Source organism: Poecilia reticulata, chromosome 17 (genome assembly GCF_904066995.2).
Source record: "Poecilia reticulata chromosome 17, P_reticulata-male-v2, whole genome shotgun sequence".
Lineage (NCBI taxonomy): Eukaryota > Metazoa > Chordata > Actinopteri > Cyprinodontiformes > Poeciliidae > Poecilia > Poecilia reticulata.
Window position 1 is genome coordinate 21,252,378 of NC_088846.1, and position 16,587 is coordinate 21,268,964.

Genomic DNA, 16,587 nt, shown 5'->3' on the forward strand with positions numbered 1-16,587 from the left:
TGTTGACAGTATAAAATCAGACAGATGATATGTGAAACGATAAAGCTCCTCCACTGCCTCCCTATGCTACTATTGCAATTTGAAGAAAAAAACCCCACCAGAGCCAGGAGGAGCATCTTAGCGCTGTCAATAAACCTTGTGAATGCGCTGCTGCAGAAAGAATAGAATAGAATATACTTTATTGATCCCCACGGGGAAATTGCTTATTTGTTGACAAGCTAAGGTGCTATATATTAATAATACAAATATAACCATAAGAGATTAATATTATAAAATATATAAATATGTAATAGTGATGTAAGTAATTCAATATATTTATATTATTTTATTCAAATAAGACCTTTTATCCAATGTCATCAGTGACCTTGCTAACTAGCCTTAGCATTCAGGACAGGCTCTGCTGACGGGAACAAGATGTATTGTAGCAGAGAGCAAGAAGAGGGAATGAGCAGCCGCACTTGGGCATGATTGACAGCACTAAGACCCGCCTCCAGGTTCTGATTGGTGCAAGAAGGCAGAGGAGTTAGATTATTTTTTTCCAGATTTTCCATCTCATACTGTCACGACATGGTGAGTTTAAACAAAAAAATATATAATTAAATAAAACGTACATGCTGCAGCTGTAACAGCTGTTGTGACCTGCAAAGTGTCTGCATACGCCTCAGAAAGTACTTAGCTGCACCCCTGACTGCATCTCACAAATCAGTGTGGTTTATTACTTCTGACAGGTATCATTGCCATGGCCCCTTTTTCACCTTTTCACACTCAGCATGGCATCAGGGCAGAGTAAAGCCGCATGGCGTCACTGACCTTTTCACCCCAGGAAGACAAGGCCTCTGGAAAGAAAATAAACCCTGACAGAAGTCATGGGAGCAGAGGAGATTCAGGGAGCCCCAGAGGAACAGCTCCGGCTTAACACATCCAGTCTAATTCCTGTCACTCCAGGACGCCCATGCAGGGGAGAGCTTAGTCTCTGCAGAACGACTGACGTCTCACTTTAAGACTGTGAAGTTGGTCCTGTATGCTAGCGGTCCCCAACCCCCGATATATAAACGTTACCATAGCGACCAGAGTCAGAGCGTTTGGGCTGCAGTCGAGAGGAGATGAGTAGAGCTTGTGTCTTAAGTCTGGTTTAGACGGCAAGATTTAAGAATTGTCGGCCGATTCTCCAAACCTCTGTGACCACAGAGCTGATAAAAGTCCAACAGGTTCGATCGGTTCGTGTGTCCAAGGCAGGAGCAACACGAACCGATTCCAGTCACTAACATCCCGATTCCAGAGGATAATCCAGTAAAAACCCCCAACATAGAATAACCAAACACGGATGACGATGTGGAAGCAATAGTGATAGTTTGTGGAGTCATTTTAAGAGATAAAAGACGTAACAAAAAGAAAAGGCGGTGGGTAAAAGACGACGGAGCAGCCGCTCTATTTGCTGCACTATGATTTGGAGGTGACTGTGTTTTTTTATAGTTAACATTTTTAACTGAATAAACATAATAATGACCTTTAGATTTAATAATAAACATTTCCACATATCATCTCAGATATCCACCGGACTCAGTTGCGCGATATGTCAGCTGTTTGGGATTCCCCTCTGTTCTCACGTCACCGCGCTTTCTGATTGGCTACCTGTCACATTCAGCAGGTCGTATTCTCGTTCCCAGACAGGAAAAACCCCACAGGTTGCGATAAAAACTCCAAGACAACCCAAATTGGGTATATTCAGGATTTAGCGGGAACACCAGCACCGCCGCAGCAAAATTTTCAAAGTCTTGACCGGTCCGCAGTAATAAAAAGGTTGGGGACCACTGCTGTATGCTATGTCAATAAATCACTGATGAAACCTGAGTTTTATTTGATAATTGAAGTGAAAAACCTTTACAATAAAAACTACATTTCTGCCAATGTAAGGTTAAACCTTACATTTAGTGACCTTTTTTGTAACTTAATAAAATGTCCCTACAAATATTTAATGAACTCATTACAAACATTTTTCTTCTTCAGTGAACTTATTCTCATTTGACCAGAGCTGCTCCATGTTTTTTTATCTTCTCTACTAGGCTTATAGCAAACTTTAAGCAGGATTTATGACTTTCTATGATTATTTGCTTTTCTACAAAAGGAAAAAAAACTTATATTTTTTTTTGCATTTTTAAGAACGGACATGAGCTTCAGAATGCCGTCATTAGTGCCGGTAGTTTAACTGCACCTTTTTCTTTTTTAAATTGCTTGATGCTTTTTCTTTTATTGCCCTCTGGAGATAAATAGTTTTCTGAATCGGACATCGGTGAAGGCCACAAATAATTTACCCTGAGCTTTGGGTCTCTGCAGCTCCTCCAGAGTTACGTCGATAGTTTTAATTTCTTCTGATTAATCCTCTCCTGGCCCGTTCAGTTAGTAAGACGGACGTGTCTCGGTGGGTTTGCTGCAGAGCCAGACTCCTCCCTCTTTCAGGTGACGAGCTAAACGATGCTTTGTGAGATATTTAACCCTCCCAGTCCGAACGCGTTAGCGACGATCCGGCCAGATTTGCAGTACCGCGATTCCGCCACACTTGGCGCTATCTGAAAAATTCTGACAGTTTCTGACATTGTGCTTTCCAGCCATTATCAGGTTATTACGGTAATTTCACTCCCGCCGTAGCAGGGAGTGAAATTAATCTGAGGGGCTGTCTTTCAATAGACGGTAAATTGCAAAAATGTCTGGCTAGATATTGAAAGTTCCAGTCGTTATGGATAAATGAGCAAATACTGTAAATTTACTCACATGACATTTAAAGAACTGTGTACAGTTAAAATAAGGAGAAATATCCAGTTGGAGACTTGAAACTTAATTCTTAAAGGGTTAAAGCGCTTCACCTTTTATGGTATTTGAGCTTTAGGTGGTTATACTTTTCAGATTTCTTTATGTAGAAATAAAGAATTTAAACCATTTATCCCTTTTCTTTTACTTCTCAGTTCTGCTCTTTGTTTTTGCTCATTTATTGCACAATAAAATGAAATGCATTGAAACTATTCAAGCAGTAGGCGCTTGCCAACAGCTCTTCCAGCTTGTTGGTGCTGCCGTTCTGAATCACTCGGATCTCTTGCAATTCTTGTAGCATCAGGGGAATGTACTATTAAAACACTCAAGTTTTATTTTGCTGAGGTAATGAAAGATGATGGAAATTGGTTTAGACTTACTCTGATGCAGAGAATTCATTTGTAAAACAATGTCATTCCGAATACTTATTCTAAGTGTATGAAACCTGATTTCATTAAATAATCAGATGTCTTTTTTTCATGTCAGTTTCTGTTTGCACCGTTTGGAATAATGTGTCACCATGACCAAAGCAGACCAACGTTTCAAGATGATATCGTAACAAACCTGCTCTGCTCGTTAAAACTCAGGTGACACAAACCGGTTTTATTCACCAGCTCTGGAATGTCTTAAAATAAAATCTCTCATAACTTCCCAATAATTAGTTCTCTGTTTAGATAAGAACATTTTAAAAATCAAGGGTTGTTTTTGATTTCTTCAGATGTCTTCCCAAATTGAAACCACAAATATCAATGACGTAGTTTGGATTTTATGTGAAACCAACGTAAGGTTGCAAATATTTAAGTAAAACAGTAAAACATGCAGATTTTTACTTTCAGGAAAAGTAAAAATCTGATTTGTGTGGCATGCATTAGTTGTAAAAAATATATAATTAATCATAAAAATAATCGATTAATAGAATAATCAAATAATTCTGATCTCTCCATCCTCTGCATCTCCTGTGAGGAAATTTGTCATCAGGAAAACTTTTGTAGAAAAGCAAATAATCATAGAAAGTCAGAAAAAGTTTGCTATAAGCCTAGTAGAGAAGACAAAAAACATGGAGCAGCTCTGGTCAAATGAGACAAAAATCAACGTCTGTGACAGGGGAGGGCGTTTATCTCATCGTTCATTATTTATTCAAATTCAAAAATACCTTATTAGTCCCAAGGGGAAATTAAATTTATTAATTTAAATTCTTCAGTTTGAAGATGGAGATGACTGTAGGCAGGAAAAATCTCTTGTAGCAGTCTGTATTACAACGAATCTGAAGAAGCCTCTGACGGACCATGCTTTGTTTTCTGTTAACATTCTTATAAGGATTTGATTTATTGTTGTCACAATAAATTCAAATTGTTTCAAAAACCCTTATAAATGTTCCATGTTGTCAGAATTGTTCTCCACCATTTTATTGATAAAGGTGCATCAATAGATACATTTTAAAATGTGATTAAAACAGCTACTGTGCTCATTGTAGTGATGCAAGTCACTTTATGTGACTGGTGTGTTTTTCCAAGATGAGTATTTGTGCTTGTGAGCATATAATTGCTGGAATATTCTTTAAATTACTTTTTTTTTGTTGCTAAAATACATCAAATTTAATTGTTGAATAATGGCAAAAATTTGAAAAACATGTAGGATTTTGTTCGTTAAGGTATTTCTGATTAATATCCAATGAGACTCACCGACACAAACAAGTATTACCACAAGGAGAGAAATAAAATGTTTATTTTACCATCTGCATTTTCATTTTTCTTCTTTGATCACTAATAAAGTCCAGCGGATGGTAAAACATCTGCAAAATACAACGAATACAAACAATAGTGTTTACACTGTGTCCCCCGTTAACATTTTGGAATCAATGTAGTGAAAAAACAAAGAAAAAAAAATCTAAATTAAATCTGATTCAACAGAAAAGTAACAATAAAGCTAAACTGTAACAGATGAATGCATTGCCAGACAAACATGCGCCCTCGCCTATGTGGTTACATTCATTTGTTTGCTTTAAAATATCTTATTCCAAAATTCGATCGCGGGCTCCATTAACAGTGTTAAAGCCACGTTAGAGGGTCAAAACTGCTCAAGTTTGGTTTTACAAGAAAAAAGACGCACATGGAACAAAAAAAAAAGAACAAAAAAAACAAAGAGCGAAAGTTTCAGAAAGGCATCATATAAAATAAAGAAAAATAGAAAAAAGAAAAATCTGAATATATAAATTCTATGACCTAGGACAGCACATCTTCCTTATGCATACTGTTCCATCTAACAAGTACCATAAAAATGTTTTTGGTCCTGTATGAGCATGTTTTTAAAGAAAAAATCTAAATAAAACCTGTGCTACGGTGTCCAGGTACTTTGTGCTATTCATCCATCTCCCACAGCGACTTCATTCACAGCATTAACTCACTATTAGTGTTTCATTTCCTTCATTCAGACAGAAGGGACCTGAAGCTCAGAACTCGTCTGGTTCTTGTACACAGGCTGTTACGACTGACATAACCTAAAATAAAATATGAGAAAATATATAGATTTATAGTGTTATGATTACTGTTCTAGACAGAACTAATTACTGTGAGTGTGGCGTGAAGCTAAAAAGGCCCCGTCTAATGTTCATCCTCAATAGTAGTTTATTATATACACTTGAATAAAAACGCCCCGTCGGCTGAAAGGAGTGGATGCTCAGTCCGTCAGCAACCGTGGAAGAACTTTGCGGCCGCATTAAAGGGGCCCAGATGAAGGAACCGATCAGAGCAGATTCATATGACATAAAAAAATATCTAAGAAACAAGGTAGGCTTAAGGACAAGTGGTTATAAATGGCAGAGTGTGAGACTGGTTTTGGCAAAAACAAAGCGCTCTACTTGTGCATGTGAGGCCCTCGGAAAAAAATGTTGATGTTGCTGGGTCGTCTCGGTAACCATGCAGCAAGGAGACGCCGCGTAAACACGCGTGGTCGGTGTGTGTGTTTGTGTGTGTGTTTGTAGGTGGGTGGCGTTCACGGGGATAGATGTCGAGTCTCTCACACGCACTCCTCCGCCGACATCAGCAGAGGGTTGATGTACTCGAAGCCCTCGAACTCGGACTGGTCGATCTTCCTGACGACGTCCCTGAAAACGAGACGAGAGGCGTGAGACGGACACGTTCGAACGATCGGACATGTGAGTCGAGGCGAAGGGAGGAAGTGTTTAGTTACTCGTCGTCAGGCGTGAGCTGGATGGGCTCGTTGGTGAACTGGGCGTCGAAGTTGTCCAGCCCGAATTCCCCTGAGATGTTGGGTTTGAACGGCGGGAGCACCTGCTTCTGCTCCAGCTGAAACGACGAGAAAACAAAAATTACAATTTGATTATTAGCAAACTTGGTCGACTTTTCCCACAGTAGATTTCAAGAACTTTTCAAGAATTTTCAAGGTAAGTTTTCAAACATTTTCAGCACCACATTGAATGGATGTCAATGTCAAATTTACGTGAGCAGCACTTATAAAAACTGGTTAAAACTGCACCAAAGCGCTACACAAAAACAACAACAGAATAGAATAAATTGGTGAAAAGAAAAAAATAGAAACAAGTAAAAAACAATAAATAAAACATCACAAATTACTGTACCCAGCCTCAATTAAATGGAGATAAAAACAATACAAAGTAACAAAAAAAAAAAGAAAAGAAAAAAGCTTTCAAGTCATTTTTTTAAAAAAGTGACTTTTGGGGAGAAAAAAAAACTAACTTTTGGCAAAATAAATTATTTTAGGAAGGTCACAATATCATTTATTACCGTTATTAACAATTACTACAGTATTCTGCACTCTTTTCATTTAAACATTTTATGTTTTGAAATGTTTCTCTTACACACACCCGAGAACAAAACACTAAATTAACAAAAAATATTAAAGATTCCCTAATTTCCATAACGTCGTTTAATGCGTAAAATATAAGACAACCTTTATATTAACTACACAGATCAATGAATCATTGAAATATTAAGAATAATAAATATTCATTATATTGAAACAATAAAAAACTAATTATAAAAAACCTTCCTGCTCAAATTAAATGTTTAAACACAAAATGGAAAGAAAGTTACAATAAAAAAAAAAATCTCTGTCGCCAAGTTATAGAAATTATTTTTTTAATCAGTATCGTAAGTTGGAAAAGGTCTCAATACAATTTTTGTTCGGCACAATAATTTATAGGACAATTTATCATCCGGTAAAATTTGTTATGTCAGGCTTACTGTGGACATCATTTTTAAGTTTTTCCAGATTCTCAGTTGAACATATGCGAGTTGGACTTTGACTAGACCGTCTAACAGATGAAAATGCTTCGTAACTCTTGCTGTATGTTTACCAGGTCTTCTTCAAAGCCTACCCAGCATCTAAAGTTCTCCACAACTTCCCTGACCTTTCTGCCGTGTTCCTTGATCTTCATGATGCTGTTTGTTCTCTAACAAACCTCTGAGGCACCACATACAGTTTCAACAGTGAGTAAAACCTGCATGAGTCAGTTGTTTTCCACTACACTGATTACCAGTAACTCAATAAGCTTTCATCTGCCTCCCACTTGCATCAGCGACTGACTGGAAGCCCAGAAGTGCTCCCCCTGCAGGCCTGCAGGTGAACTTGTAGGACAGAAATTTGGGTTTGTCAGGACGGTCAAAGTTTGGAGGGAGGAGGGAGTGCAAGCTGATCTGTCCAGACGCTGTGACCAACTGCTGGGTCTCCGCTCCAGACCAAACAGGGGGAAAAAAAGGAGGTCATGTTGATCCCAGCTGAGCTACGCGGTCTGTCCGTCACACGTGGGTCTGCTTCAGACACAAAATGTGCCTGACCCTTCAAACGGGGACAGTTTTAGAAGTACAAACACTTTGAATGATTCAGCATATACTAATGAAAACATACACAAAGGTTAGTGTTTTTATTAGGGCTGCAGCTAACAACTATTTTAATAATCAATTAGAATAATTCATTATTTTGACGATTAATCAGATAAAACATCAGACACAGTCTGCAGATATTTCATTTAAACCATTTAAGCCGGTTTTATAAAATTTATTTAAAAAAAAAAGAAAATTAACATTTTCTAAAATGCAACAACATAGCATTTCTTTTAGTGTAGCAAAGGATGCATCAGAAGATTAAAAAAATACTACTAACATAAAAAGTCCTTTCTGGTTGACTTAATATTTTTTCAATTAACCAGTTAATAATTGGATAGTAAAAGGTGTTTAACAGGAGATTTTTCTTTATTTTGAACCAAGTGAAGCTAAAATTATGCCATTTAATGAGTTCTGGGTAGAACATGTTTACAAAGGTTTTCTTTTAATCTTAAGTGTAAAATGTATATATTTTTCAACAGTTTTGTCTTAATTACTGCTCTGAGTATCTTGCCCTTTCAGCAATTTGTCTTTTTTGAGTCTGTCCTCCAATTAGCGATTAATTGATTACTAAGTTAGTTGACGATTAGTCTTTTCAGTTCTGGTTATTATTAAGCGTGGACTCTTACCAAATAATCTTTTCTTTATTCAAATATAACCATCAACTTTATTTTGCTGATGATAATGACTGTTATTTTATTACACTTTTGCTGTTAAAACAAACATCTTTGGATTTTTACATGATTATTTGAAATTATTTCTGTCAACAACTGAGCTTCATCTCTGCTGGGACTGGGTCTCATTTTACAGCGGATGGTGTCACAAAACGGAAATCTCACTCTTAGATGACATCTCATTCATCGTTGAAACTGAGAACAGGAAGCTTTAAAAATATCTGCGCGTATTTCTGGTTGTAGATTCAATTTCACTCGTATTCTTACAGGTGATTCTGAACCTCCTAACATGTGAGTTATTGATTCCCGCAGCTTCATTCCCAAATTCAGAATTGAACTTGAATGGTTGTAAAAGGAGAAATCAAAACGGAGAATAGCTCCAGTGTTTGGAAACTTTATGAAAATAATCAATGAAAGTGTCAGAGGCTGAGATTACTTCAGTGGAAGTAAGAGCAGTATTCAAGAACTGGAACCTTAGCGGACAGTTCAGTTTCACTCTGAAGCAACACATGATTCACCGATGATCAAAAAAAAACAGAGCTCCACATTTTAGCTCTATATGGTCTGTCTCCTCTAATATCTTCTCCATCTTTGGTTTGAGCCTATCTGAGCCCATGTGAGTCACCCCATCAGCTGTTGTCAGTCTCTCGCTGACATGTTTGTTTCTGTCTGGCCGTTCTAAACAAGGACACGCGTCTCAGACCACAGCTGGTAACCTTTGGCTTTTACGCTGCAGCCAAACCTGCAGAGCATGACAGGAAGACAGGAAGCATGACCCCAAAAGCACTTAGGTTTGACCCTCAGCTGTCCGCCTTTGTCCTACTTTCTAACAAGCACGTATCTGAATTCAGGAGGAAAACACAAAGTTTGCAGCAGGCTGTTCACATTGTGCTGAAGAATCCAACACATTAATGTCCAAAGTGCGGCCCGGGGGCCATTTGTGGCCCTTGGATTGACCAACTGTAATTCGAAAACGATACAGAATTGGCCCGCAGATCCAGACGGAGACATGAAAACTGTTACCCACATAACTGTAAATTAAAGTACAACACAAAGTATTCGTCTTTTTACAACCAATTTTTAAACGAAAGGTAAAACCAAGTCTATCCAGAGACTTTTACTGAAAAGCCAACTTTGTTACACCCAAATGAGCTTTTAGTTGATCATAAGTGTGGTTAAATATAGCAAACATTTTGAAACAAAGTGGCCCAAATCTTGTTCTTATTACTGAAAGTAAATTTATTCAATCAAATCCAAAAGAAACTGAAAAATAGATGTCTTTCTTTTAATGCATGCAAAATTACAGTAAGTAGTGAATTTCTGCCAAAAAATGTTGAGATCAAAGAAATTTTCTAGAGAAAACAAATTTTTAGGTTAATATCAAAAAATTTCTACAAAAAGCTTGAAATTTTCAGAATTTCAAATGTCAGAAATTTTCTTTTGAAAATTTAAAAATAAATCTAAAAATTTCTGAGTATTTGACCAAAATGATTTCTATTTACAACGGCCCACATACACTATTGTAAAAAAATCTTTATTTGTTTGATTTTAGGTTGGGTTTTTTTGGCCAACATGGCTGCATTAATGGAAAGTTGAAAGGAAAGAAACACTTAGTCTTCACAGTCGTGAGTAGGACTTCAAATGTGATTTTAGTAGAAAAGTGAGTGGAAGGAAAAAATGTATCGAACAAAAATGCAACAGCAATATTTGGAGGAATGGTGAAGCAATGCTTATTTAAGAGTCTGATGGCTATTTAACATGTTATTAACATTACAACAGTTTTTGTCATGCTTATTTTAGGGCTAAATCCAACAAACATCTTAGCGATTAATCTATCCTTTATTCCGATGATTAACCGGAGAAAAGAGTTACCAAATTCTGCAGATTTTTTAAGCCCTCTTACACAATATTAGAAATCCATTAAAAGTTGCAAATATTTGAATTTCTTTTTCAAATAAAAAAACATTTTACTGCCTGAAATGCATTAACAGCCTTCCATTAGTGAACGCTTGATCATTAGTAGCATAGGAAGCATCTGCAGCTAAAAAATACTTTTATCAACATGAAAGCTAAGTATTTTCTACTTAGCTCAATAAGATGCCTTATAGGAGATTTTTTTTAAATTTATTTACAGAATTGGAACCATGTGAAGCTAAAAACCAGAGTTCTGAGTAGAACATATTTACAGATTCTCCATCTTAAATGCAAAATTTACATATTTTTGTACAGTTTTTGTTTAACTGCTCTGTGGCTGCTGCCATTTAACAAAGGTCTTTTTTGAATCTATATGCTCCAGTTAGTAATTAATCTATTACTAAATTAGTTGACAATTATTTGAATAATCATCATGACTGACTGAGAATGAAACGGCAAAAGCACACATACAAAAAAAAAGAGAAAGAAAAATCGCTCACAAGTTCCCAGTCGACGTTTCGGAAGAATGGATGGCCGTTGATGTCTGCGAAGCCTGTCTGAGGGTGGCAGCCCAGACGCTCCTTTGGATCCTGTGGGAGTGAAGGTGAGAGGAGGGTGAGACACGGTGGGAGATGACAACAGGAGGAGTGAGACAACATGTCCAGCCAGGATGAGGAGCGAGTGACAAGGAAGAGAAACTGAGGACAGACGAATAAACCAAGGCCAAAAAAATGTAAGCTTTTTAATTCATTTGAATCTACCTTCAAAAGGTGACATATGATGCTTCCTTGAACAGCTTTAGGATGGTGTATGGGCTGTACAAAACCTTTATTATATTACTTTTGCACAAAGTCACTTTTCAATCATGATTTTTAGTCTGATCAGTTCTGCCTATTCTAAGCTTTCAGAATGAGATGGTTTAGGGCGTCTTGTCACTTTAAATCCAAATAGCTGCTGCTGGCCACACCCCCCACTTAACGCCTATACTGGCACGTGAAAAACAGATGCACAACTATACATCTGTACATCTTTGAAAAGCATAAGTAGAGCCGCCTGCGCAATCAGCAAGTTTTCAGCAAGTAGTTTCTGGATGGTGAGTCAACAACACAACACTTTTTTTTTTCCAGCAGCCATTGGACAGGACATACAATGGCTGCTGTACAATGGCTGCTGGTAAAACCAGCTGACCAAACATGGTGGAGCTCAGCTTGGGTTGTGAAGTAATAGGTTGGAACTCCACCTTGGTTGCTAGGTAACGGCGCAGTGCCTGCTGATCTGTGACGTTACATTCTGGAGGTTTTTGAAACACTCATTTTCAAGGAAACAAAAATCGTTAAAAAATGGCTAGGTGTTTGGGTTTCTTAAGCATTTAGGCTGTTTTTAGAATAAGTAGAAAGTACAAAAATTTATAAAATGTTCATTTTAAATAATACATTCCCTTTCAAATGAATCATAATACTTCTTACACGAGTCCATCAACTGGTTCATATTGCGTATTCTTCAAGACAAATTTCCAGTAAGGTGATTTTTGATCTATTTTTAGAGATATTACAGTGATTTAGATGACTGTGTGGTTAATTTAGTTTCAACTGAGCACATCTAGTGATGATTAATGGTTGTTTTAAATCAACGAACAAATTCAGGGACAACTTTCTGTGCGACCTCTCAGGAAGAGCCAGCATCTCTCCCACACAGTGAGTGCTGCATCGTCATGTCTGTCACTTGGGCACTTTATGGAAAATTTTTGTAGCTCTATTCATGACAGGTATCATCAACACTGACAACAGCAAAACAAAAACATTAGAACAACCTCAAAACTATGCTAAATCTGCTCTTTTTTTTTCTTTTTTTTTTAACGCAATCCTATTTATATCGACTTTTGAATTCAGATCATCTCCCAGAAGGAATGATTGAAATAAAAGCATGTTTTTTAAAAGATATTTTCTGCCATTTATATTATTTTTAAGGGGGAAAAAACAATTTTAAAAGCCAATTAAATAACATTTTTGGATTACAAAAAAATATTTTCAAGCCACATCACCCAGCTCTAATCTTATTTAAGTGTTTACATCCATCGCCGCCGTAATTTTTAATGATTTTTCACATAAACTAGCTTGTTCATGGGTGATTTTAATAGCATTTCCCATTTAATGAAAATTAGTAGCATCACCAAAAGGTTTTAGACAAATTTATAATGGAAATGCAGCTGCAGTCTCTTGTTCTGAACTGCAAATAATTGTTTGTGCTTCTTTTTCATCCCGACTGGATTACGCCAATGCGTCACCAGAACAGCTACAAGTTCCCTAAAATGTAGCTGCCAGGCTTTTGAGAAAATCCCAAGTATTTTTTACATGTGACTGATGCATGTATATCAACTTCTGGTTTATTTTAAGAGCGTAATTTAAGATGATTTCATTGACTGAAAGCTCTTCACGGACAGGCAATCTGTATCTCTACACAAGCACATTCCTGGCAACTTCTAGAAGATTTTTAACCTTTCTGCTCAACTACAGAAATGTGTTTACGTTGTTCAAATGTCATCCTTCAATACACACATTAAAAATGTATGGAAACATGGAAATCAAAGTGAAGTGTGTGGGCAAGTTAGACAGAAAAAGAGAACACAATAGAGAAGGAGGTGGAATCAGACTAACATGGATATGATAATGTAATTCCCAGCAGAGACGGATCTTAGCCTGTTTAACCCCTTCATACCTTGTTGAGGAAACCTTTGAGAACGCTGGCAGCTTTCACTGACAATGAGCGCGGGATTCGGATCTGTTTTTCCAATATAACTGCGGCAAAAAAAAGAAAAAAGAAAAGAAAAGGCATTGAGACTGACACACTCTCCTCACGCCGACATGTCAGGTTATTGACACTGCTGCAGCTCGGACCCCCAGCGCTGAACATACTGCAGCTCTGTGATCCATGTTGTGATAACGTGTGTTGAATTATGTATCAGTCTGCAGATCCAACATCTCACTGGCTATTCTAAGAACACAAACACATTCTGGGAGCATATTTAATAATGAAATAAAGGGAAAACACATACTTTCACACATTTCCCAGCAACAGATGGCATGTGCCTGGCACCGACAGAAGCCGTTATAAAGGTGTCGATAAAAAGGTGTTGGATGCTTCATCACAGTAGGTTTTATTTCCCCCCAACCCCCCGTCCAACTATAAATCTTAGCAGTGCGTTTCTCTGTGAGTTATACCTTGAAAGAGGTAGTCTTCTGTGTTTTGGTCTGGGTTTTCGTTGCTGCCGACGATGTCGAAGGGCGACCGGCCCGCCATCATCTCGAACATCAGCACGCCCAGCGCCCACCAGTCCACGCTGAACCCTGAGAGACACATATTAGAGATTACATCTGTAACGCTGAGAGACATGACTTCTTTATGTTCCAGAGACAAAAGCTGACCCATTATGCTTCCTTGAACAGGTAAGGATCAGTCTATAGGTTATTCAAAATGTCTTTATTGTATTTTCTTTGCACAAAATCATTCCTAGATTATAATATTTCAGTCTGGTCAGTTTTACCTATTTTCAGAATGAGCTGGTTTAGGGCCTCTTTGTCACTTTAAATCTAAATAAGCTGTTGCTGGCCATGCCCCCCCAACTCAACACTTGCATGTGAAAATGGCTGCCAATTATACAATCATATATCTTTGAAAAGCAGAAGTAGAGCCTCCTACACAACAAGAAAGAATGCAGCAAGTGGTTTTTGAGGGCTAATTCAACAACAAAACAATTTTCTTTTCCAGCAGCCATTATATATGCTGGAGCTCTACTGGGGGTTGCTAGGTGACGGGCTGCGCTTTGCCGGGGTTGCTAGGTAACGATGTAGAGCCCATTGATTGTGACTGAACAATCTGAAGGTTTTTGAAATTAAAATTACGAGCTTATTGCCAAAAGAACAGCTTGGGGGATTTTTTTAAAAGCGCTCTGACAATTTTAAGAAGCAAATGAAAAAATACAACAACCCAAAAACATGTAAAATATTAATTTTGTTTAATAGGTCCTCTTTAAATTCAAGACTTCTAAAGGTTGTTAAAAGCTGACTTAACTGCACATGAACTAAAAAGAACACATTTAAAACGTTAGCAACAAATACTTAATCTTAATTTATCTTTATCTACATGCCTGGGTGTTTTTTTGGCTCTAGGATGCATGCTATTTGGCTTACCTGTGTGACAAATGTGCCAATAAAACCCACATTTACCTCCAACAAGTCTCAATTTCTCATTCTCTCCTGTCACTGTGATGTTTCCAGCTCTCTCTGTGACCTTTAACATCTACTGCTCTGAGTCTCCGTTCAACAGGATGAATATACGCATCAGATGTGCAAATTAAAGACACTAGGAATATAAAGGTCAAAGCAGGTCCATTCAAAAATGTCATTGGGGAAATTAAATACACTGATGTTACTGTAATAATTAATTTTCAACACAGTGTGCAGCTATATTACATTCCTCTTTCCCATCTACCAATAAATTATACTTTTAAAGTAAAAAAAAAAAAACTTTACAAAGAGAATAAACCTTCATAGTTCTGTATTTATCAATGGTAGTTTCTAGAGTAATGTAAAGTAAAATGAGTGAAGAGCTTTTAACTTTTTAGGTTCCTCTGTTGTGAAAAGATTTCTCGATTTGGGTTCAACTTCCCTTTTAAATCAATGCCAACAGTTAGAGATGGCTTGGGTAACTGTGAGCCGTTGTGTCGGTCTTTCAAACAGGATTTTCATGTTGAAACTAAACAACGTCAAGTCAAATTACTGTATTTTCTTTAAACCAAAGTCAAGCCCTGAGACTCAGCTTGGTTTGAAACGCGTGGCTGCCACCAAGCAGCGCTTTTGGCTGAACCACAGCAACACACAACTAAGTGAAAAACAATAAGGAATCATTTTAATGTAAATAATGGTTTCTGTGACATTATGAAAATCTGAGTTGTAAACAATTATTTCTTCTTCTTTTTCTTTAAAACTAGGAAGACTTGTCGCTATGATACCACTTTGGTTACCGGGGAGCTTTTCCTATTTTTATTTTATTGTTTTGTGTGTCGATAATTATAGCCGAGGATCTCAGCAGAACAAAGTGACATTTATCTGAGCAGCTGAAACTAAAGGCAACCTTTGCCAGCAACGTGTCTCGTTAGACTTGAGTCATCAGGCCGGCCTTTCACCACACTGTTTTCCAAAGCTCTTGCACCTTTGAGCAAGTTTAAAACTTTCCCAATTAAGTTTGTCTACTTTCGTATTCATTTATTTCCTAGGTCCCGTTTTCTTTTCTGACAAACTACATTTCATCTGCCCTCACCTTGTCCAGATAAACATGCAGCTCAGCTTCTGCAGCTGCCATTACGACTGAAAGCATCATTTCAGATATCGAATCATAACTCCTCTGTAACTTTTCATAGGCAATCATCGGATAGCGTTTCTGGTAAGTGCCTCCCCGTCGTAATTCTCACCATAATCTTCTCCTCTGAGTATTTCAGGAGCGATGTAATTAGGGGTACCACAGAAAGTGCTTGTTGTATCGCCTGGTCTCAAACCCTCCTGCAAAAACAGAAAGATCAGCGCGCTGAAATCAGTAAGCCGACACTTCTGGAGCTCTGCAGGTGCTTTTATCCAAAGTGCACTGCGGCATCATTAGTTCGCGCGTTAACGGGAAAACAAACACCTTGCACATGCCGTAGTCTGTCAGCTTGATGTGTCCCTCGGAGTCCAGCAGAACGTTGTCAAGCTTCAGGTCTCTGTAGATGATTCCCCGCTCGTGGAGGTAGTTGAGTGCCAGACTGATCTCTGCAGAATAGAATCTGAAATAACAGGAACAATCATCAGGATCGTGTCTTTTTTTTTTCTTAAACAAACAGAGGAACGGACTGGGTTTATACCTGGCATGTTCTTCTGGGAGTTTTCTTTGTCTTTGCATGTGGAACATGAGGTCGCCTCCATTTACATATTCGATAACAAAGAAGAGTCTGAGGAGAAAATACATTTTTATTGTTAAATTGCTTTTCCGGTGACCGGCTAGTGGCACAAAACACAGGACAACACAAACAGTCAATCCAACTTTCCTCTGCTATTTTTAGGTTTAAACATTGAGTGGTGTTTCTGAATATTTTTTATGATAGGAATCTCCCACAACCTGAACTGTGACTTCACAGATTCATTGACAGAAACGTGCACTCCAGTCTAGATGCAGAAATACCCCAACGTGTCATTTAGAAACACTCGAATGGGTAAATTCTGTAACAACTGAATGGTTTCTCTACATGACTGTTTCAAACTGGAAAGACGTTTTATATTTAACCACAACATCTTCACTTTTTC

General features: G+C 37.7%; 1 protein-coding gene across 2 annotated transcripts in view; it reads right to left on the minus strand.

Moving 5' to 3' along the window:
- Positions 1-4,502: 4,502 nt before the first annotated feature.
- prkci (protein kinase C, iota) overlaps positions 4,503-16,587 on the minus strand; it is a 34,542-nt gene continuing 22,457 nt past the window's right edge. For both annotated transcript variants that reach the window (XM_081598252.1, XM_081598251.1), the window contains 8 exons: positions 16,149-16,235; positions 15,935-16,070; positions 15,723-15,810; positions 13,474-13,599; positions 12,971-13,050; positions 10,756-10,845; positions 5,995-6,110; positions 4,503-5,908 (listed from right to left, as the gene is read on the minus strand). In XM_081598252.1, coding sequence (XP_081454378.1) covers positions 5,821-5,908; positions 5,995-6,110; positions 10,756-10,845; positions 12,971-13,050; positions 13,474-13,599; positions 15,723-15,810; positions 15,935-16,070; positions 16,149-16,235 — 811 coding nt within the window. In that variant the 3' untranslated portion in view covers positions 4,503-5,820. The remainder of the gene's footprint in view (positions 5,909-5,994; positions 6,111-10,755; positions 10,846-12,970; positions 13,051-13,473; positions 13,600-15,722; positions 15,811-15,934; positions 16,071-16,148; positions 16,236-16,587) is intronic.